General features: G+C 34.0%; 1 protein-coding gene across 4 annotated transcripts in view; it reads right to left on the bottom strand.

Annotated features, from left to right (window-relative positions):
- Nox4 (NADPH oxidase 4) overlaps positions 1-23,818 on the bottom strand; it is a 205,105-nt gene that overhangs the window by 119,013 nt on the left and 62,274 nt on the right. For all 4 annotated transcript variants that reach the window (XM_047517045.1, XM_047517047.1, XM_047517048.1 and 1 more), the window contains 4 exons: positions 21,814-21,911; positions 18,534-18,561; positions 9,293-9,365; positions 3,803-3,883 (listed from right to left, as the gene is read on the bottom strand). In XM_047517045.1, the coding sequence (XP_047373001.1) occupies positions 3,803-3,883; positions 9,293-9,365; positions 18,534-18,561; positions 21,814-21,911 (280 nt within the window). The remainder of the gene's footprint in view (positions 1-3,802; positions 3,884-9,292; positions 9,366-18,533; positions 18,562-21,813; positions 21,912-23,818) is intronic.

A 23,818-nucleotide genomic window follows, 5' to 3' on the forward strand; every position in this document is an offset into this window, starting at 1 on the left:
GTGAGGCTTTCATCTGCCAATATCATATCACACACTCCAAGAGCCCTGCCAGTGCTTAGTTTGGCTTCCATCTGATAAAAGGTTACAGAGAAGCCATGCCAAACCAGGACCAGCATAATTTAGTGGTTAGGATTTGGGGGTTTTGAAATCATATGTCTTGGTTGAAACTCTAGGTCTTCAACTTATTAACTACATCCTTCAGAAGTTACCTCTCTCTCACTGGCCCTGTGTTCTCAGCGGGATAATAATAAAAAGAACAATAATGATAAATAATGGGTTATTGGGAAGGTTTGATATAGTAAAACATAAGTAAGGTAAAAGATAAGCATTCAATGAATATTAATTGTTAATATATCCAAAGGATATATAATGATGTGACTTATTTTGCTTTGTTTTTTTTTTTTTTTTTTTTTTTTTTTTTTTGTGTGGTGCTAGGGATTGAACACAGGGGTACTTTACCACTGAGATGTATCCTCAGTCCTTTCTTTTATACATTTATTTTTAATTTTGAAATAGGATTTCACTAAGGTCTTGAGGCTAGCCTTGAACTTCTGATCCTCCTGCTCCAGCCTCCAGAGAAGCTAGGGTTATAGGCATGTGCCACCAGGCCCAGTGAGTATTGATATGATTTAAAATGTCATCATACAAGAAACAAAAGAACAGAAGTTGGACAAGGAGAGAGACTTGATTTCCGTTGCCCGGAGTCATAAATTTTTAAGTTACTGGATAGAAGTTACAGTAAAATAAATTCTGTTTAGAAAAACAAAGAACTTAGAATTAGAGGTTTGCAAAGTCACAATGGACATCTTCAGAATTAGATGTTTACTTTCTGGACATAGCAGAGGTAAGATGAAGAAAGGCAATTTTTTGGAGGTGACTAATACACTAACTAGCCTGAGTTGATCCTTCCACAAGGTAAAATATATCAAAACATCACACATACTTCATACATGTAAATAATTATTATTTGTCACATGAAATAGCATAAATACAAGAAATGAGCTTGTTCATTAGGAAAATGAACTTGTTTAAGATATCTTTTAAGATTTTCTGTGATTTTAAAAAAACCTATAAAATCCTTTTTTGTTATATACAGACACTTTCTGCCTATGACCCTTACTCTACAAAAGTGAAAGCTAAATATAAATATGCCTTCCTTTTACTTACCAAAAAAAAAAAAAAGTACAGATGTAACTCTTAATTATAATCCTCTTTAAACTTAAAAAGTCATTTTGAACTCCTGAACCTTTAAAAATTGGCTATTTGAATTGCAAAGGAATACCTTTTTTTGGGGTTTTGATTCAGTAGAACATAAAGGCAAAAGAATGCATAATTAATTACACTAAAAATGATTTTCTCTCATCTAATAGAACTAAAAAGAGAGAAAAAGAAATGAAGGAGAGAGAAACAAACAAACAAAGAAGAAGGCGGGGGAGGGAGGAAGGAAAGAGGGAGGGAAGGAGAAAAGGAAAGAAATAGCTTACAATCCCAGATAACTCCAGATCACAACCTTGAAAAAGAAAATCTTAAAACTAAATCCAAATTCTCAGATGTAAAAGCTCTCAAAAAAATGTGTTTATATAAATATATGAATGTGTGTGTGTATATATATATAAATATATATATATATATATATATATGAATGTATATGTATTTGTGTGTGTGTGTGTATACAGTAGCAGAATTTAGGAGTTTTCAGGTCAGTTTCAAGTGAGAGTGCTTTAGGTTTGAATCCATAATTTATCAGTTAAGGGAACTTCAGAAAGTTACTGTATTTTTCACAGCCTCAGTTTTCCCACTAAAGGTGATTTAACAATATTATTTATCCTCATGAAATCCTAAGCACTTAATTACAAAGTCTGTAAAGCATTTTGAATTTATATATTTGATATATACTAAGCATCACATAATTGTATTTTAAATAACTATCATCCTGAGTAGTATCTGCCTGTCCATAATACACTTGGTATCCACAATCTGGACAGGCAAACAAGTCACTTAGAGAATGGAAAGTAAATCCTCTCTACCCAGGGTTTTCTTGGTATCTTAAGGCTCCACAGATTATATTATCCCCACAAAGGGAAATGAATGGAAATCAAATCACTAGCCCTCTCCCCCATGAGACAGGGATGGCTAGCTGGAAGTTATAATTACTTGGTTATAATTACATTGGTTGGCCATGTTTCCAGAACAACACTACATTCTAGAACCATGATACCAAACAAAACTAACGAGGACACGTGGGATAAATCCATTTAATACTACTCTCCTAACCAGTGGTCTCCACAATCAGGGGGCAAAAGCCAATAATTTGGATATGTACCCTGAAATAAAACATGCGCTTTACCTGAAATTGCCTATTGTACTAACAGATTACATTACAAAACATTCTGAAGAAAGCAATGAAGAAAACAATGGGTTAGAACCTTACTGGAAACCCTATTTCACTGGAAATATTTTTGGTAAAAAAAATGGAAAATGCTAGCTGCATTCCTAGGTAACACTTTTTATTACTGGTGGATACACATGGAGTATAAGAACACTAGCTAAATGATGAAAATCATTTTGGGAAGGACAGACTATCTCCTTGCAGTGCTTTGCTTGTGACTAAAGGTATCCATAGAGGGAATCTGGGCTGTTACAAAGTAACTGGTTCCTGTGCAGTCTGAGCTTTACCCAAAGGCAGATAGTCCATGACTTCCCATGCAGTCTCCTCATTTTAAAACTTAATTGCTATATGGGAACTGAGGAGAAGGATGTAGAAAATGATTCCTGGGTGACAATAGAGACTGCCACTTCAGAAGCAACTGACACTACCCTGTACATGGTCTCTTTCCTGTCCTGTATCTTTCTGCTAGCCCAACTGCACCTGATGCCAGTTAACAGCTTATTACCTTACATGGCTCTGAATGTCAAGTCCAAACCACCAAGTCCACTGCTGATAGTCATAAACACACATATGTATACAAAAGTATGCTGTTTTCTCCATCTCCATGGATTAAACAACGTAACTTTGAGAACACATCTTGGGTTACACATACCTTATAAAATATTTGGGACTTATTCTTTGTGTAAAGCTTAGAGTGTTTAACCCTTTCATGATGTTTGTTTTGTTTTGTGATACTAGGGATTGAATCCAGGGGTGCTTGACCACTGAGCCACATCCCCAACCCTTTTTTGTATTTTATTTAGAGACAGGGTCTCACTGAGTTACTTAGGGCCTCACTGAGTTGCTGAGGCTGGCTTTGAACTCGCAATCCTCCTGCCTCAGCCTCCCAAGCTACTGGGATTACAGACATGCACCACTACACCCAGTTTCATGATGTCTTTCATTTGTATTTTTGACAGATTCTTGTCTTTGGCCATTGCAATTTTTTGGTTTTCTTTTTAAAGGTCTAGAGTAGTTAGACCTTTTAAAAGTAAAAACTAGTAACTCCAGTGTTAGAAATTCTGCAATGGCAAAACAGTTCCTAAAGTACAAGCACTAAAAAATCTACTTGAAATTCTTCACTTTTTATTTTCTTTTAGAGGATATTAGAAGATATCTATAGGGAGCTTTGAAAACTATGTCATTGTGGGAGAAGCAACTCTAGTGTTCAGTTTCAATATACTTTTTTAATGATTCCCCTAAAATATGCCATGCTAAAAATAGAACTGTCTCCCACTCTTGATACTATCCTTAATTCCAAATCATCAAAAATTTTAACCACTTCCCATGAAAACTTCTATAGCAGTGACTTTCATTATCCCATTTTTAGGTATGCACAATTTTTGTTTTTAAAAAATATGTGTTTAAACTTACCCTGAAACATGCAACATCAGCAGCATGTAGAAGACAAAGAAGAGGTTATGAGTATACCAGAAGATGTCATAGTTTGAAACTCTGAAAAAAAATGAATTTTTTTCAATCCTACTTTATAGTCCATCTTATTAAAGAGAATGCATTGTTTCAAACATATACCCCACTTTTAAAAAGCTAAAATATGAGTTTTTCTGAGATGCATATATACATATCAAAATATTAATGTACCATACAGAGAGCAATGACAAAAATTATAAATAAGTTTTATCATTTTTAATGTTCTTTGCATTTCAAAGACACATGGAAAGGAATAAAATAAGATGTGTATTTTAAAGTTATGACATAAGGCTAAGAAGTGAGTAGACTGCTAATTTGTGCTTTTGCTGTCCCTTTTAGCATTATTTTCAATTTCCAAATGATTCCTAAAAAAACAAACATTGCCCTATTCCAACACATATTTTGAGAGTTGTTCAAAGGAAACAAAATTGGAGAGAAACTTAAATGATCAAAGTTTTAAAATATTTTCTTGATCTGCGTAACTTAAGAATGATATCTTAGCGTTCTTGCTCTGGGGGAGGACAAAGAGTCTGAAAAGAAAGGGAAGAATAAGCAAAATCCCTTGAATGCTTGAGAGAGAAGCACAAAATCTAACAGTCATTGCAGTCCTATATCTAGGGTGAATATTTATATATTAGAATATTGGAGGTTGTGGGAAGGTATTTGCAAAAGCTTTCTGTATGACTCTGATCTCCCCTAGAACCTTTTGGAATTATTCCTCATTTAAGTAATAACCAATTTTTAATCCTTCCATACTATTTGTTATCATAAACAATACTTTTAACATTGTTGCAACAAATACATTTTATATAAATTTCTTTTTTAAAATTTTTTATTTGTTCTAATTAGTTATACATGAAAGTAGAATGCATTTATGCATTTTGATAGATCATACATAATGGAGTATAATTTCTCATTTTTCTTATTGTACACCTTGTAGGAGCACATCAGTCATGCAGTCATATATGTATATAAGGTAATAATGTCTGTTTCACTCTACTGTCCTACCCCCATACCCTTTTCCCTTCCTTCACTCCCCTCTACCTAATATAAAGTAACTCTATTCTTCGCTAGCGCCCTGCCCCCTACATTTTCCAGAACAGCTATGCCCCTGTGGAGAAGGCTTGCCATTATCCACCTTTGCTAGAAGTCCAATTGCTAGATCAAAGAGGTTACATACTTGCCATGTTTTTGATACACACTGCCCAATGCAGTCTAAAAATATATTTATAAATTCCAAGTCCTACCATAGAGTACAAGTGCCTGTTTCCACAAACTGAGGCCCCACTTCATAAGTTTTTATTATTTTTTTTATAAATGGGATTGGGTAGTTTTTATATGTATGTTTCTTTTAATTCTTCTGTGACTAATATGAGAAAACTAATCACATTTTAAGAATGTACTGTCCCATGTGATTATAGTAATTTTTCTAATATCATACTTAATTTTCAGTTTCAATAAAGAATATTGACAAGCAGAACTTTTAATTTCCATATTTGTAGACAAATACTTCCTGCATGATTCCTTGTCAACTTTGAGGACTGATAAATAACTACTTAAATTATCTTAAATTTGTAATGGTATTATACAGTTAACTATAATCTATCTAGAATTTCATCTACTTATATCTTACTTTCCTCATAAGTTTGCAATAGCACCTTTATTATTCAGTGAATTTTATACATAGAAAGGTCCCTCATAGGGTTATCTATGAACTCTGTCCCTTCATTAATTTATGCAAGACCTATTTTCCTGTAAGTTACTGAAGCTTAATCATTTTAATGTGTAGTAAGGCATATCTCTCCTTATACTTATTTTGCAACATGTATTTGAATGTTCCCTTGGATGAATTATAAATACAGTTTACTACATTCAAAAAAAGAAAGAAAATAATGTGTCTGATATTTTCACTGGAATTGCAACAAATCTAAATTATAGTTGAAGAACCATTCCTGTATACTATACAGCCTTTATTCAACTCTATTTATTTCTGTCAATGAACTTATTTATGTGGGTTTTTTTCCACTCATAGTTTCTTACTGTATTAGTCAGTTTTGTTGCTGTAACCAAAAGACTGATAAAAACTACTTAGGGGAGAGAAAGTTTATTTTGTCTTATGGTTGCAGAGTTTCAGTCCATGTTTGGCCCACTCCATACCTCTGGACCTAAGGTCATCATGACAAAAGGGCATGGAGGAGAAAAGCAGATCAGGATATGACAGCCAAGAAGCAGAGAGAGCTCCACTCACCAGAGACAAAATATAAACCCCAAAGGCATGCCTCCAGTGACTTACTTCCTTCAGCCAGTCAACCTGCCTAAGGTTATCACCCAGTTAATACAGTCAAGTGGTTTAATCCACCAATTAGGCCACAGCTCTACAATCATTTCATTTCTGAACATTTCTGCATTGTCTCACACATGAATTTGGGGGGATACCACATATCCCACCCATAACAATCACTAAGTTTATTTCTAGATTTTTTGTGTTTTGTTTCAATTGTTAATGCTAGACTCTTATTTTATTTTTCTCTAATTTATTCAATTTTAATACTAAAATTTTCATAACTCTTGAGTTTTCTGAACAATTATATCTACTTTTCTGAAAACAGTGACAATGTTGTTGCATTTTTCTTGTAATTTGAAATGTTTCATTTCTTACCATATGTAAATAAGATGAAATTAAAAATGTAACCTTGACTTTTTCCTGATTTTCTTAAAAATGTATAAACTTTTTACCAGTAATTATGCTCTAAATTCTGGTTTCTATTTTTTTTAATTACAAAGAAATCATTTAATTCCTAGTTTACTATGATTATTTTAATACATAAATAAAGTTAATTTTTAATAACTCATGTTGAAATTCATTAAAATGAGAAAATATTAATATTTCTTTTATTTGTGAATGGTATGTATCAATTATTTTAATATACTGGCACACACTAAAAAATCTTGAATTAGTAAACCACCATCAACCACCTGAAATCAAATATTGGGATTGCTTTCATTCACTTAATATTTCTAATGCTTTTTTTCCTCCTCATTAAAGATAAAAAGTAGAATATTATTATCTCCATGACCCTCCTAAGAATTTCATTACTCTCACAATAAAACTTGAATAAAAGTAAATTAGGTATAATTACCTTTATATGTATTCATTTATTTATTTTGTGGTACTGGAGAATGAACCAGAATTTTACATATGTGCATATGCTCGGCAAACACTGTATCATTGACCTACATCCCAGTCCTTATAATTTTCTTTAAACAAATGAGAAAAACTGAAAAATAAGTCATGCTTGGTGAATCATGTATGAGAACAAATATAAGAAGCTGATATTTCTATTCTAGTCAATAAAACTATCTCAAGAATATTTTTTCTAGATGTAGAATATCCATATATCTTCAGTTGTGAAGGTCAATTACCCTAATGTCAATTACTCTAATTTTCTTTCAAACTAAAAATGCTTTTAAAATTGTTACTTTTTCTTCATAAAACAACATTTCTCACACAAAACTGGTACCTTCCTGTACTAAAGATACTAATATTCTGTTTTCCTGTGAGGAATATTTTAATTATTGTGAAAGTTTTAAAAGTTTGTTTACCATCTGACCCAATATTCCACTTGTAGAAATTTTCCCTCAGGATATCATTGAAAAAGAATGGGAAGACATATGGATGATGGTATTTGTTTCAGAATTAAATAGTGGAAAAATGGAATCAACCCAAAGCATCCACCAGTATGGAACTAGGAAAATAATATCTATATGGTGATATATTGTGCCATTATTTAAGAGGTTGCTAAAAATATTAATGTGAAAGATGTTCATCACACAATTTTAAATAAAGAGCAGGTCGAACATAGTACTATGATATGATCTTATTTAGTGGAAATACACAGATAATGACAAAAGAGAAAGATCAGGATTGTGAGGGAGAAAGACAGACTTTGGTGGAGGCAGTAGAAGGAAGGTAATAAGTCTTGACTTCTGAGGTTTTGGGGAGGGTGTATAAACATAAGTAGATGTCTTTGGAAATACAAGCATTGACTCTTTTGAGTAAATTATTAGAAAATCATTTTCAAAGCATATATATGCTTGTGTGTGTTTTCACACCTTATAGAAAGATTGAAGACTTTTGAGAAAATTGTCTTGTTTTTGCTTTCTTTAAGCAAAAGTTTAATCAGCCTCTATAACTTTTCTTTTTTTTTTTTTTTTTTAACAACAACACACATACAGCTTTATTTAATAATTTGTAAGAAGTTGTACTCTGGCAGAGTGATGCATTCCTTATCTTAGCAGAAAGCAACCTATGTGTCTGAAAAGTCTGTTCTTCAAGATTTAGAACTGTGTAACCCTGAGCTTGTATCTCATGCTTCTGAGAGTTGGGTTCCTGCTTATGGATATCGACAATTACCTTACCCTTCTCCCGGTGGTGACATCCTTGCCAACAGCAGACTGGAGGTTACAGTTTTACCTGGATATGGCTTCCCTTACAGACTGGACCCTTCCCTTCTACAAAAAGGGAGTTCATAGGATTAAGACTCTTTCTCAGAAGTGGGTTCTACATCCATTTAATTTGGTTTCCAGGAGTTTGCTGAAACCAAGGCTACAATTACTTAACATGAAATTGTGTTAATGGCTGTTGCTCTTCCCCCTTTCATGTCCTCACCATTGACACGATTTTCAAACCATATCTCTCCCTTTTTTGGGACTGAGGAATGAGAACCCCTCTCCACCACATACTTGGGAGGCACTTGTTGTAGATGTGATATCTGATAAGTGGTAACAGAGGCTCAGCGACAGCGGTTTTGCTCTGCAGAATGGAGGCCTGGCATTTTGTTTTCCACCTTTCTGTGCTGAGAAATAGTAATTAAGCTACTCCTTTGGACTAAACTCACTGTTTTATCGGAATCTCATTGTTTTAAACATAGAAAGTGTCCACTAGAAATAATAGAAAAGTGCTCCTCATAATATATCTCTGAGATTGCTCAAAATCTTTTAATATGAAAACCAATATGAATGCATGTATCTCCAATTATTTTAGCAGATATCAACCAACCATATTTCCACAGTTCTATTTGGAACACTATGTTATTTCACAGCAAAACAAATTGATATCAGGAAATTATCTATAAAATAATTTTAATGTGTGCAATTGAATTCAAGCCTCTGTCCCATAGAAATAAAGTATCCTTCAGAAAGATGTTTCTGAAGAATTCAAATTTCCTTGATCATTAAAGAGATTCTGCAGAACAAGAAATGACATATAAAATCATCTTTGTCTTTGTTACCTGGAATAGTCCATTAACTAGGACATTGCATTGGCTAAACACTTTGGCTTCTCAAGACATTTTATACACATGAAAATGAAAATAATCAGAAGAAAGTATCAATAATATAAACTAGTAGATGACAGAACTGACTGACACTTACCTTATTGCATATGTAGAGGCCGTAATCATGAGGAAAAGCACCACCACCATGCAGACCCCTGTCAGGCCAGGAACTGTAAAAATATATATAAGTAGGTTTTAACTTAAATCACACTGAGAAAAAAAGCACAAAAGATTGTTTCCTTAAAATCCAAAGTACTGTACTGTTCTGCAGGAAGCCAAAATCAAATTGCTTATGTGCATGTATGTTCTCCTCAAACAAGACTTTTCAAAATCAGCACAGTTCCAAAGTACTTAAGACAAAGCAGAATCTTTTCTTCCTTTAATAGAATTCTATTATGTATTCCCAAATATTCAACTCAGAATTGTGAATATATACCTACTCGTAAAGGCACATATGAAACCAAATGTCAGTAATTAATACACAGGGACAGTGTTAACATTCAGCACCCCTGTTGTTTCGGTTTTCTCAACCATAATACTCAATTTTTTACTCTCTCCTCCCTCCATTATGGGTTTAGAAGCTCCTCCAGCTTCAATTTCAAAGAACTGTATTTGGACTTTGCTACCTGAATAATTTGAAAAATAAATATTTTTGATAAAACCTAGAGCTTTTTAAAAATAAAAAATATGGAACAAAAATTGTAGATTTTAAGAAAAAAATATTGTGCTGATGTTTTAAAAATACTTGCAGAGATAGTTTCTCTTACTATGGAAATCACACTAAAATCAGTCCTTTTGACATGGCACGATGTTTGTTTTTTAAAAAGAATAAAGTGTATAAACATGTCAAAATTAATGACAGGTAAATTGCTACAAATTTAAGATTAGACTATCTAGTGTATCCAAATGAACAGTTGATATACCATTCCTAAAACAGCTGAAATCTCAATAAGTCCTTTTCTTACATTTTATTACCAAATTAAATATCCTGTCTATGCAACACTTTTTAGTCTTAAAATCACACAAGAAACAGCTCATCTGAGACTCTTAAATTGTGCTACAAAGAAAACTACAGGAAGACTATTGTCTGCAGAAGAATATACAATTCCCCCAGTTCTCCTCTTGTCTGGCACCACCTATAGAACAGAAGGTGATCATGGACCATGTGCCACTACAGAAGTAAACAAGGGGATACAGTGTAAGGTTCACACAAGTATGCATCATTATGATTGCAGTAGACTTAGCAACATTGGCAGATAACTTTAGAACTCTCAGTGCATTAGAAACAAGTATCACTTGTAAAGGGGCACATGAAAACTAAGGGAGATCTTTGGATTTTAACAGTTATATGCTTTCTTCTCATTTTTCCCATGAAACAAATTTAGAAACTTAATGGAACATGCCCTTCCCTGATATACTTAATGATCTAATGCAAATCAAGTCTTCTCTACATTTCCTTCTTAAGATCTTCCTTTGTCCTCCATGGGAGTGCTTCCATCCTTAGGGATATGAGAAGATCAAGATATCTAATCTAGTTCGTGCTAAAGGATTAATAGTACGGGAAATATGCCATTTTTTAAAAAATAGCATTCTTACCAAATGGCACCGCCATTATACTCCCAAGTATTTACTCAAAAGAAAACAAATAGTCGCACAAGGATTTACTCAACAATGCTCATAGCTGTTTTACTTTTAAATAGGGCACATAAATGATTCTGATTTCCATAAGCATATGAATGAATAAACAATTACAATTTTATCTATATCTGGAAAATTAATCAGCAATAAAAAGCCATGAAGTGTCAATACATAAGCAAGGAGAGAGCTGGGTGTGGTGGCACATGCCTGTGATTCCAGTTGCTGGGGAGACTGAGGGAAGAGGATTGAAAGTTCAAAGCCAGCCTCAACCACTTAGTGAAGCCCTAAGCAACTTAGTGAGATCCTGTCTCAAAATTAAAAAAAAAAAAAAAAAAAAAAAAAAAAGCCTAAAAAGGGATGGGGATATGGCTCAGTGGTTAAGTGCCTCTGGATTCAATCCCTGGTCCAAAATAAAATTAAGCAAGGACAAAGATGAATCGTAGCATTTTTAGAGTGGGTGAAAAAAGCAAATTGCTTTACTCCAAAAAAGTACAAGCCCTACGATTACTTTTATAGAAAAATCTAGAAAATTCACACCATTCTATTTTTATATTTTTTTTATTGTTAAAGAGTGCATTTTGATTCATTGTGCAAAAAATGGAGTACAACTTTTCATTTCTATGGTTGTACACAACATAGATTCACACCATTTATGTAACCATACATGTACATAGGGTAATGATGTCTGTCTCATTCCACCATCTTTCATACTCCCACTCCTCTCTCCTCTCATTTCCCTCTACCTAATCCAAAGTTCCTCCATTCTTCTCTTATCCTCCCACCCCCTATCCCCATTATGCATCATCAACCACTTATCAGAGAAAACATCCAGTCTTTGTTTTTTTGGGATTGACTTTTTTCACTTAGCATGATATTCTCCAATTCCATCCACTTATCTCCAAATAACATAATATTATTTTTCTTTATGTCTGAATAATATTCCATTGTGTATATATACCACAGTTTTTTTATCCATTCATCTGTTGAAGGGCATCTAGGTTGTTGGTTCCACAATCCAGTTATTGATGTGGCTGTAGTATGCTAATTTTAAGTCCTTTGGGTATAAACCAAGGAATGGAATAACTAGGTCAAAGTTGGGTCCATTCCAAGTTTTCTGAGGAATCTCCATACTGCTTTCCAGAGTGGCTGCACCAATTTGCAGCTCTACCAGCAATATACAAGTGTGCCTTTTTCACCACATCCATGCCAATACCTATTATTGCTTGTGTTCTTGACAATAGCCATTCTAATTGGAGTAAGATGAAATCTTAGGTTGGTTGTAATTTGCATTTCTTTAATTACTAGAGATGTTCAACACTTTTTAGTATATTTATTAATCTCCTGTATGTCTTCTTCTGTAAAGTGTCTGTCCAGTTCCTTAGTCCATTTATTGATTGGGTTCTTTGTATTTTTGGTGTAAAGTTTTTTAAGTTCTTTATAAATTTTGGAGATTAAGGCTATATCTGAAGTGCATGTGGAAAAGATTTTCTCCTACTCTGTAGACTCTCTTTTCACATTATTGCATCAGTTAGAACAAAGAAATTAAAGGGATACAAACAGAAAAAAGAACTTAAACTATCACTATTTGCCAATGATAGATTTATATTTAGAGGATTCAAAAATTCTGCCAGAAAACTTCTAGAACTAATTAATGAATTCAGCAAAGTAGCACGATATAAAATTAATATGCATAAATCTAATGCATTTCTATTCATAAGTAATGAATACTCTAAAAGAAAAATTAGGAAAACCACTTCATTCACAATAGCCTCAAAAAAAAATAAAATAAAATACTTGGGAATCAATCTAACAAAAGAGGTGAAAGACCTCTACAATGAAAACTACAGAAAACTAAAGAAAGAAATTGAAGAAGACCTTAAAAGATGGAAAGATCTTCCATGTTCTTGGATAGGCAGAAGTAATAATGTCAAACTGGTCATTCTACCAAAGGTGCTATACAGATTCAATGCAATTCCTTAAAATCCCAATGACATTCCTCATAGAAATAGAGAAAGCAATCATGAACTTCATCTGGAAGAATAAGAGACCTCGAATAGCCAAAACAATCCTGAACAGGAAGAGTGAAGCAGAAGGTATCACAATACCAGACTCTAAACTATCCTACAGAGTCATAGTAACAAAAAGGGCATGGTATTGACACCGAAATAGACGGGTAGACCCATGGTACAGAATAGAAGACACATAGAAAAACCCAAATACAGTTATTTCATACTAGACACAGGTGCCAAACACATACAATGGAGAAAAGATAGCCTGTTCAACAAATGGTGCTGACAAAACTGGAAATCCATAAGCAGCAAAATGAAACTAAACCCCTATCTCTCACCCTGCACAAAAATCAACTCAAAATGGATCAAGGACCTTGGAATCAGACCAGAGACCCTGCACCTAACAGAAGAAAAAGTAGGCCCAAATTTTCATCACGTTGGCTTGGGATCAAACTTCCTTAACAAGACTCCTAAAGCACAAGAAATGAATATAAGGATCAATAAATGGGATGGATTCAAACTAAAAAGTTTTTTCTCAACAAAGGAAATAATCACACCATTCTTTAGTGATATAAAGCAAATCAGTTGCTGAGAGGGGTGAGGACACAAAACACTGTTAAGGGGCACAAAAATATTTTGGGGGTTATAAAAATATTATCTCGATTTTACTGATGGTTTGATATAACATATATATTGAAACCAATCAAATTACATACTTATGTATATGTGTAACTTAATGAACTTCAATTATAATTCAATGAATTTGAAGAAAATGAAAGAGTAAACTAGTCTCTCCCATTTCAAGTAATTAAAAAAAAAAAGACCCTTATTTGACCAAAGGAATAACTAAAGTTTAGAATCTCAAATGCATATACAGTCTACAGTATGAAATTTGTGGAAGGAGGAGCCTCTGCAACAATTTTATTGGGTCTTTATTAATGTTTTACTACATACACACATAGGGTCTCCTATGTGGTTCTGAATATGCTGATATTCTGAAATTGTGGAATATCTGCAATCACCTCATTGGAAAGACACTTGAAAACACTGGCTATGTTTAGAATAGAGTCACAGTTTCTAAGGCATACTCTTCAAACATTAATTTCCTGAGATACTAGATTTTATTACTCAAAAATCTCATAATCCTGCCTTAAAAAGACATAGGGAACACCAGTATATTAAGTCTCTAAGTACTAAAGTCAAGAAACACATGTAAACTTAAATATTTCCTCAAATTTATTTGAACAAAGAACTGAATTCACTTTAGAGAATTCACTTAGAAAGCAGAAAAACTCAAATGAAATTACTGACTTATTATCTGAAGATGATGGAGAAGCCTAGACCTTCTGGACAGTGGTATATAGCTCTGATTTATGGTCCTATCCCTTAGGTAAAATTCTAATCCCACTGAATTGCATTTGTAAACAAACAAGAATAAATTTGATAATTATAAGATTCCTTATGAAGTTGTCTATTTTGTCTAAAGAATTCATTTTTTCTATCTCCCAAATATATTAAAAGACTAGAGTTCTTAATGTTTTACATCAGCAGATTTCAGATCAATGAAGAAGAAAATTTCACATGAAAAAAGAAAATCTTACTATAATTAGAGTGGTTTAAAAAAAAAAAGGAGAGGGAGATGCTAAAGAGTTAATTCTGCTGTTATAATGTACTTTGTTATTAATGAAGTACCATACTTTCAGTCCTACCATCCTTGAGATATGTTAGAAAAATCCAACCATGATGGTGAATTATCTATTTCAACTACAATATCTGAAAACATTTGCTTACAACAACTGGAAATATGTTCATAAAAGTTAATTAGAGTTACATGGAATTGTGTCAAAAACTAATGATATTCATAACTTTTTCCTTACCATATGCTTTTTTGTGGCTTTATATAGTTTAATAATCTCAGATTTCTTGGAAATGTTATTCTGTTTAAATTTAATTTGATGGCTAATATAATTAAGTTTAAATCTAAAAAAAAAAAAAAAAAAGCTCCAAGTATAGTCATTGGAAGTAATAAACAGAGGTTTGTAAATCTATTATCAGTAATAGAGATCTGGGTATCACGTAAAATAGTTAAACAAATATCTTATTTGTTCAGTATATTGTTGGTGGACATCTACAGTATATACTGTTAAGTGCTACAAATTAATGATCCTCCTCTAAAAGAAAACTCAGCCCAGTGAGGGGAGACAGGCAGGGTAAGCAGGCAATTGCAATACGGGTGTTATTGCTAAGAGAGAACCAAGCATGGAGGGCTTTCCAGGTCCATCCAAGGACACTCTAACCTAGACTTGCCTAACAACTCAGCCCAGTCCCTTTATATTAGCCTTTTATTACTATACATTCCAAGAGTCAGGAAAAACAGGTTGAAAAATCACATAAGTCTAACTGCACTGGGCAAAGTTACTTGCCTAAATGAATTACGCTTATTTTCATGAACCCTTGGAATCCTTCAAGTTATGAAGTCAAACATATGAACCAAACATTTGCTTGTATTTGTAGGAAAATATGTTTCTATGTTTATTCCTATTTTTTATCTCTGCATATTAAATTCATTTATTAGTAGCTTTTAAAGTAAATAATTGTATTTACTGTCATTTCTAGATGAATTTGAGGAATCATTTATACCCATACTTAATGTGATCAGAAATATACCATCTTTTGTCAATTATTCTACTTCTCACTTAATTTGAAACATAATTATATTTGTTTATGTAGTTTTTTTCTAATTAAAATTAGATGTTGGGCATTTTACTCACCATATAAGGTATTACCTAATTTGGAAATATGTACTATGCAAGCATTTTTAATGAATGGGTAAAAAATTAACTATTAAACTTTTTTATTTTTATTATATAAATTTTTAATTGAAATACTTTTACCATTTCCTATGTATCAAATCGAATTACTGTTGGGACTAATGACACGTTAACTAACTCAGGCTGACTCCTTACTCCCTGGTGGGTGAGCAAGATCAAGGCCTCAAAGGCGGTTTCAAAGGTTAATGACGATAAATCAGATCACCGTCAGGAACTGGTTAACAACAGTTCCGCGAACGTGATCAGTTCATGCTTGCCATATAGTCCTATGGGACTCTCACCTGGTGAACCCCCCCTCCACTGTGCCTTGCTGACCTTTAAGCTGATTGGTTCCCGCTTAACCTTCACCCTACATAAAAGCTGTGTGACTTCCTCAATAAATGAGTTCCTGCTGTGACAGGTCTCCCTGATGTGTCTGATTGTCCTCTGCCTGGAGGGCTGGGTGCGGGCGGTCAGCTGGCCCTACCTTTCCCGGTCTGGCCTTGTTGAGGAGTGCTCTCTTCCCTTGTCCCTGGTCGAGAAGAGCAAGGGGGCCAAAGACCCAAACAAATTACCATATTTTATGTCATTTTTACTTCCCCATTTTATTTATTTACTTTTACAAAAGTCTTAATTTCTTAGTTCTAAATGACATTGAAAAACTTTTGGACACAGAGAGATAAGACTGCAACATTGACCACACTATAATCCAAGAAATCCATTAGTGGATAAAAAACATTCTTCACCACTATAAAAGTCTAAAACATTCATGTATTTCTTCATCAGGAACTTAATTTTTCCTAGTCACTGCATCTGAGAACATTCAAAGATGGCCATGGCGTACTTTTGGTCATTAGTAAAACTACGAAATTGGATTAATTTGTGGAGGCAGCATTTCTCATCCCATTGCCATCCTTAGGCTCCACTGTGCTCTGACTTGCCCCTATTCAGTGGACTCAGCCTGATGCCCTGAAAGTTCCAGACTCATGCTTTGGAAGCTCTGTGTCTAGAGCCCCAGTTCCCTGTCCACTGCCTGGGAAGCACCTGGCTCTTGCGGGCTAGCATAGATTTTCTTTCATGAAATTATGTGAACTTGACCATGCCTACTTGCTAATTTGAGGTGACTCAAATTGTTTAAATTAATAGAAATCCCACAGAAAGAAGAAGAAGAAGAAGAAAAAAAAAAAAGGTTTTCCTTGAGTCTTGCAAACCCTAGAAGGCAGCTCGGCCACACACCTGAAGAGGCTCACTTTGAAGTGGAAAAGACAGTTTTTTAAGGCAATAAACTATTCTCCATCTTGGTAGGATCACAAACCTGTCAACTGTGATTTTATGAATGATCAGACATTGACCAGGTGAACAAAAAAGAATTGGCTGTCTCAGGCAAAAGGTTGGAGGTAGTAAGAAGGTATGCTCAAAAGTATGACAAAATGTTCCATAAGAACAGAACAGTAGCTTCCCAGGTACGAGGAAAAGCAGGTAAGAACACACTAACTCCCTCTCAGAGCCAGGAAATTTGCATTTTTAAGTATCTTATCTTACTCCAATAGCACTCCTGAAGACTTCTGGCATTTTATTCAAAGTGGGGGAATCACAGGCTTACACAGCAGTATCAATTATACTAAATTTTCTCAATGTAATATTTTAGACTTGTAAGAAATTTTTTTATATCTTTGTAAACTAGACTTCAAAGCATTTGAAATGGTCCAAGATTTCAATTAAACTTTGTACTGTAGAAAACAGTATTAATACAAAGATCTTGTTTATTTCTGCTAAATTAATTCATATGAACCAAAAAAATAGTTGACTCATTCATAAGGTTTTGTTTTTCTGCTTTTCTCTCTCCTGTTTCTCATCCAAACCTTGAGGCTTAAATAAAAACATGTTTTTGATGACCAAAATTGTAAGCAAAACTACATTGTTACTAAAGAGAAAAGTTTGAAATACTTTATAAGTAGTAAATATCATAAATCCATAGGCAGAAAGAAAATACATTATAAAAATCTAAACATAATTATGACATGGGGAATAAAGCACCTGAATTTGTGTTATATTTCATCATGAAATTGGTTCAAAAGAGAAATAATGCCTTTGACAGGGTAATGTGCCTCAGTCCCTTGTGCCAGACTGATCCTTATTGGGTTATCACAATCATTAAGAATGGATCCTCTCAACTACCCAATCACCCTTGTCTCTGAAAAGTCCAGGACATGCTGAAAGTCCCCACCATACAGTTTCCTTTTTTCATATTTATAAATAAATGCAAGGTTAAGAAAAAAACTCTTTTAGTAAGAATTAACAACATCAGGAGAAAAATTATGAGGGTTCAAACGTGCTTTAACAAATTGATAGTCTTGACTGAGATTTCATGGACAATATGCTTGAGATAGAAAAATAAATTACAAATGAAAAAGGAGACACAGTTTCAAAACCATAACTGATGTCAAGAATGGCTTGTTTCTCCTCTCTGTTAAAGGTTTTAAGATCATAAAATGTCCTGCCAAATTACAGAATTATATGAACAACGCTGATACTGGAGCACTCAGTGTTTCTTTCCAACACCTTCAGAGCAGGACATGTGTCCATCTCCCACGGCACCGAGTCACAACAGCCACCCAAAGGAGGCCCTCAACAAGCATATGGGGTGTAGTTTTCACTGGAAGAATATAACATGTGTTTGCTTGCTTTCACTCTCTGTTCATTCAAACCTGTTTGCCTTGACCCTCTGTCCTCATTCATGCCTCACCTCTTAATATTTGTTCCCATATGCAAATTTCCCATATGTTATATTTTAACATTTATCTTATTGCTGCACAACTTGACTGGGCTTACTTTCAAAGACATTCCTGAATCTAAAGACAGGCAACAAATAACAACTTACCAGTTGTGAAGAGTAGTTTTCTAGGATCCTGAGAAAAAGGAAAAAGAAAATATTTGATTGGAAAATAAACACGGATATGAAATTCCACAAGAAATCTGCAGGATATAAGAACCATGTAGTGGGCATGTAAGGTACTGTTCTTCCAGTTTAAGTGAAAGAGACTCAACTAAGTTTTATAACATTTACATAATGCTAGAGGAGATTAGAATAAGGAAAAGAATTCAATGCAGGGAAGTTTTTTATCTGAGAAAGGCTGAGTACTACATAACTCAGAAGGTCTAAGGTTTAATCTTAAGGACTGCTTATAAGCCAGTGGTATTGATCCTAAACCCATTGTTGACAATTTTGAGACTTAATATCTTCAACTATAATGTGGGAAAATTAATATACCCTCTATCTACTGCAACTGCGAGTACATCCTCAAGATGGTGAGAATTGATACCAATATGATGTCATGGTTTACACACTGTAAATTCAGTGCAAAGATGAGTAATTGAAAACTTACTATATTTTAAATACTGTGAAAATTGTGAGGACACTTAAAGAGGACATGAAAACAAAAACCATTGTTATTGTAGGGTTGGGGATATAGCTCAGTTGGTAGAGAGCTTGCCTCACAAGCACAAGGGCCCTGGGTTCAAAAACATTGTTTTTGTAGTATTTCTTTTAAACTACATCTCTCATGCAGTAATGGACTATAGTCAACTCTCTTTACACCTTCTGGAAAATTTAGGTCAATCTCCAGTAAATGTGTGGATTTGATTTTCACCTTCACGATGCTTAAAGTTGCACAAGTTTTGTTTTGTTTTCTGTTTGTTTTGTTGCAGGGCTTGGGATCAAATTGAGGGCCTCATACATGCTAGGCAAGCATTCAGCCGCTGAGCTATACACCAAGCCCCCTACACAAGTTTTTGAATTATTTTCTTTATGTTCCATCTGGAATTAGACCAGGTTATATACTAAGTAGGAAGCCATTTATGTGGTATAACTAAACAGACTTTGAATAAGGGCCAATTGTCTTACAGTAGCTCCTCACCTGCTATAAGACAAATGACTTATCTTTCTGGTTTTAGAGAAATTACAAAGTGTGATCTAGAGAAACCCAAAATACAAATAGCTAGAAGAAGAAAAAAAAAAAAATGAGTTGAGCAAAGTGGCAGTGCTAGAAACATAAATGAATAAATATGGAAATCTAGAAGATGGAACAATTACTATTGTCAGGGAAAGAAAACAGAACAGGAACAGGAAGGTGAGCAACAGCTTCACAGATGACAAGATGAGACAGAGGTATCAGGGTCACCAAAAATTTAGTGAGGTGAGGTTTATAACAAAACCATGAAATCAACCTAAATGCCTATAAATTAAAAAAAAAACTAAAAAATAAATTATACCACATTCTTATGAAGAGAATGAGAGATATGTAAGTTTTAATATGGATACTTATGGAAACAAGTAAACTGCAAAGGAATAGGTATCATCAAATACTACTCAAATATCTTAAAAGAAACACAAAATAATCAACTGTGGCTAGCATTGAAGGATAAACTTTCACTTTTAACTTCATCTCAGATTTATAGTATGTTGTACTAACATAAAATAACTTTAATAACTAAAAACCCTAAAATTACTAAAATATTAGAATGTTAAGAAAAAGTATATTCATGTGATAAAATGATTATATGTACTAAAGATATATGCATCCTAAAAGAGACAAAGCAAACGTACTGGGGATGTAGCTGGGGAAGTAACTCAGTGTTAGATGGTTTTCCTAAGCATCTGCAAAAACCAAGGTTCAAACCCCAGCCCCAGCATTAGAAAGAAAAAGGAAAGATAAGAAAAAGAAAAGAAAAGAAAATGATATAATAAGAAAATTCTATAGTAAGAGCAGAAAAAACCCTAAGCAATGTGGGTAGAGGGTAAGAAGATAGATGCAGAGAGGGAGAAGGAGGCTAGGAGTTTAGGCTAGGTCTGAAGTCATTACACATGGAGGGCAGTCATTGGCAAGTTAAGGAGCTGGATTTTTTCTGTGACTCTCAGTACTAGGTACACTCCATAACCACCTGGTGAGCTTCTTGAAAATATCAATGCCAATGCTCAATCCAGACCGATTAAATAGTACTGATTTTTTTTTTAAATACCAGAAGAAGCAAGGAATTTACCAAAAGTTGCTTGCTATTTATATTTAGTGATTTTTTTTCTGTTTATTGTTACTTTCTCTTTTGTTTTGTTTTGGGAGGGAGGTCAAGCATATAATTATAGCAGTATTGACCTTAAAAATTCAGGTGATATGTAGAAGAGAAAATGGAGAAGAAAAGGGATAAAAATTGTGTTGTGTTGTCACTACCAGTCCACACTAAAGGGCAACGAGGCAGAACAGCTTGGTTTTGGTGCTGTCTTGGCATTGTGAAGCAAAGACAGCCTGAAGACAATGTGAAAGCACAGAGCAGCAGAGATCCAACCACAGCCGCACATATGCTGTGCATCAGGCTCTGGCCCACCACTTGTACATATAATTTCTTTTCATGGGTGGTTTCACATAGAAAAAAAGGAGCTAAGTCAGATACTACCTGCTACAGAATTTGGCTAAATGTCATCTATTTCAAGGATTAAAAATAAAGAAGAAAAAAGGTGGAATCAGTAGGGCATTCCTGTAATTCCAATTACTAGGGAGACTGAGGCAGGAGGATCTCATGTTCAAGGCCAGGTTTGCAACATAGCAAGCCTGTCTCAAAATTAAAAAAAAAAAAAATTAAAAAGGACTGGGGATGTAGTTCTATGTTCGAGTCCCCCTGGGTTCAATCCCCAGGACCACAGTGGAGGGAAAAAAGGGAATCATGAAAACTCACTGATATTTTTTAAGTTAAATTATTGATTACCCATGATCCACAAATAGCCTTCTTTTCTGCCTTTTTCCCACAAATATGGTATGTGAGTTATTAAAGTATTTTTACCCTATAATGGCACTGTCAAAACTCTCAAATAAAGGATAGGAATTAGACAAAGCTGTTGGGAGTCAGAATGTAGACCTGAGTGGCAACCATCTGAACATTGCAGAATATAAAAAGTAGACACTCTGCAAACTCCCATTTTCAGCAGGAGAGACTACGAAATAGTAATTACCTATATTTTCTATTGAAAGGGAATAAAACTCAACTTGACAACTGCATTTTAAAAGCACTCGAAAGGAGCAGCAAGGTATAAATTTTCTGTGAAAATCACAGACCCTCATTAGTCATGTAATGACAAGTGAAAAGAAAATGGGAAGACAGAGACCACCCACCTCATCTTGGTATCTTGCTGCATTCAGTTCAACAAAATCTTCACTGTAGTTCACTGAGAAGTTGAGGGCATTCACCAGATGGGCAGCCACATGCACACCTACAGAACACACAGGTGCATGTCAATGGGATTTTAAGACATACTCTGTGGCAAGAAGTCAGTCTCCCCCCCCCCATAAAATATAGGGGCAAACTTTGAGAGCTATATGAGCAATGGAATAAATTAAAAAGCAAAGCTTTTAAAATATTTTAAAAACCCTTACAAAGTGACAGTTTACCAAATTCTTCAAGGTTAGAATGAAATAGCTATTGTAATTCCGATTTGAGAAAAAAGATACACACTCAACCACCACCCCCCAGAAACACATACATTTACAAAATGCAAGTCTAATAACATTGACATTTGCTTGTTTACTTAAGGGGTTTCTAGGTGTTTAACATCCTTCATCTCTCCCATGGTTTCAAACCTCTCCATATCTTGTATACCTCATTGTCATGCAACTTAAAATACAGGCCCACTGAAAGGCTTTTGGCCAATTGAAATTTTCCACAATCTATAGATAATGTCCTAATCCCAACAACAAAGATATCAGAAGATTTCTCAACCCTAGTCCTAAAATCTAGAAGGTCCCGGATGTCAATCAAGAATCTTATATCCAGCAAAACTCAGCTTCAGTTTGATGACAAAATAAAAACCTTTCATGATAAATAAAAGTTTAAAGAATTTACAAATAGAAAGCCTGCACTACAGAATATTCTCAGCAAAATATTCCATGAGGAGGAAATAAAAAACAACAATGAAATTCAGCAAAGGGAGGAACTACCCCAAAAGGAAAAACCAAGTCAAATTAAAAACCAAAAATAAGCCAAAATGACTGGGAATACAAATCACATTTCAAAAATAATACTGAATGTTAATGGCCTGAACTCATTAATCAAAAGATATAAACTGACAGAGTGGATTAAGAAAAAAAAAAAAGTTGCAACAATATGCTGCCTTCAAGGGATCCATCTCACAGGAAAAGACATCAAAAGACTGAAGGTGAAAGGATGGGAAAAAACATATCACATACACAGACTGCATACAAAACTGGGGTTTCCATCCTCTTATCAGACAAAGTGAACTTCAGGCCAAAGTTAGTCAGAAGGGATAAAGAAGGACATTTCATACTGCTTAAGGGAACCATACATCAACAAGACATAACAATTATAAATATTTATGCCCCAAACAATGGAGCATCTATGTATGTCAAACAAACTCTTCTCAATTTCAGGAATCAAATACACCACAACACAATAATACTGGGTGACTTTAACACACCTCTTTCACCACTGGATAGATCTTCAAACAAAAATTGAACAAAAAACTATAGAACTCAATAATCAATAATTTAGACTTAATAGACATACATAGAATATTCTATCCATCAACAAGTGAATACATTTTTTTCTCAGCAGCACATGGATCCTTCTCTAAAACAGATCATATGTTATGCCACACAGCAACTCTTAGCAAACATAAAAAAATAGAGATACTACCCTGTATTCTATCTGATCATAATGGAATGAAATTAGAACTCAATGATAAAATTAAAAATAGAAGCTACTTCTATACCTGGAGACTAAATAATATGCTATTGAATTATGGGTGGATAGAACAAGACATCAGGAAGAAGATAAAACAATTCTTAGAAATAAATGATAACAACATTACAACATCAAAATCTGTGGGACACTATGAAGACAGTGCTAAGAGGAAAGTTCAATGCATTGAGCTCATTCATTTAAAGAGTAAAATGTCAACAAATAAATGACCAAACATTACATCTCAAAGTCCTAGAAAAAGAACAAATCAACACCAAAGTAGTAGAAGACAGGAAATAATTAAAATAAGAGCTGAAATCAATGAAACTGAAACAAAAGAAACAATTGAAAAAACTGACAAAACAAAAAGTTGGTTCTTTGAAAAAATAAACAAAATTGATAAACCCTTGGCCACACAACAAA

Source organism: Sciurus carolinensis, chromosome 11 (assembly GCF_902686445.1).
Source record: "Sciurus carolinensis chromosome 11, mSciCar1.2, whole genome shotgun sequence".
Taxonomy (NCBI): Eukaryota; Metazoa; Chordata; class Mammalia; order Rodentia; family Sciuridae; genus Sciurus; species Sciurus carolinensis.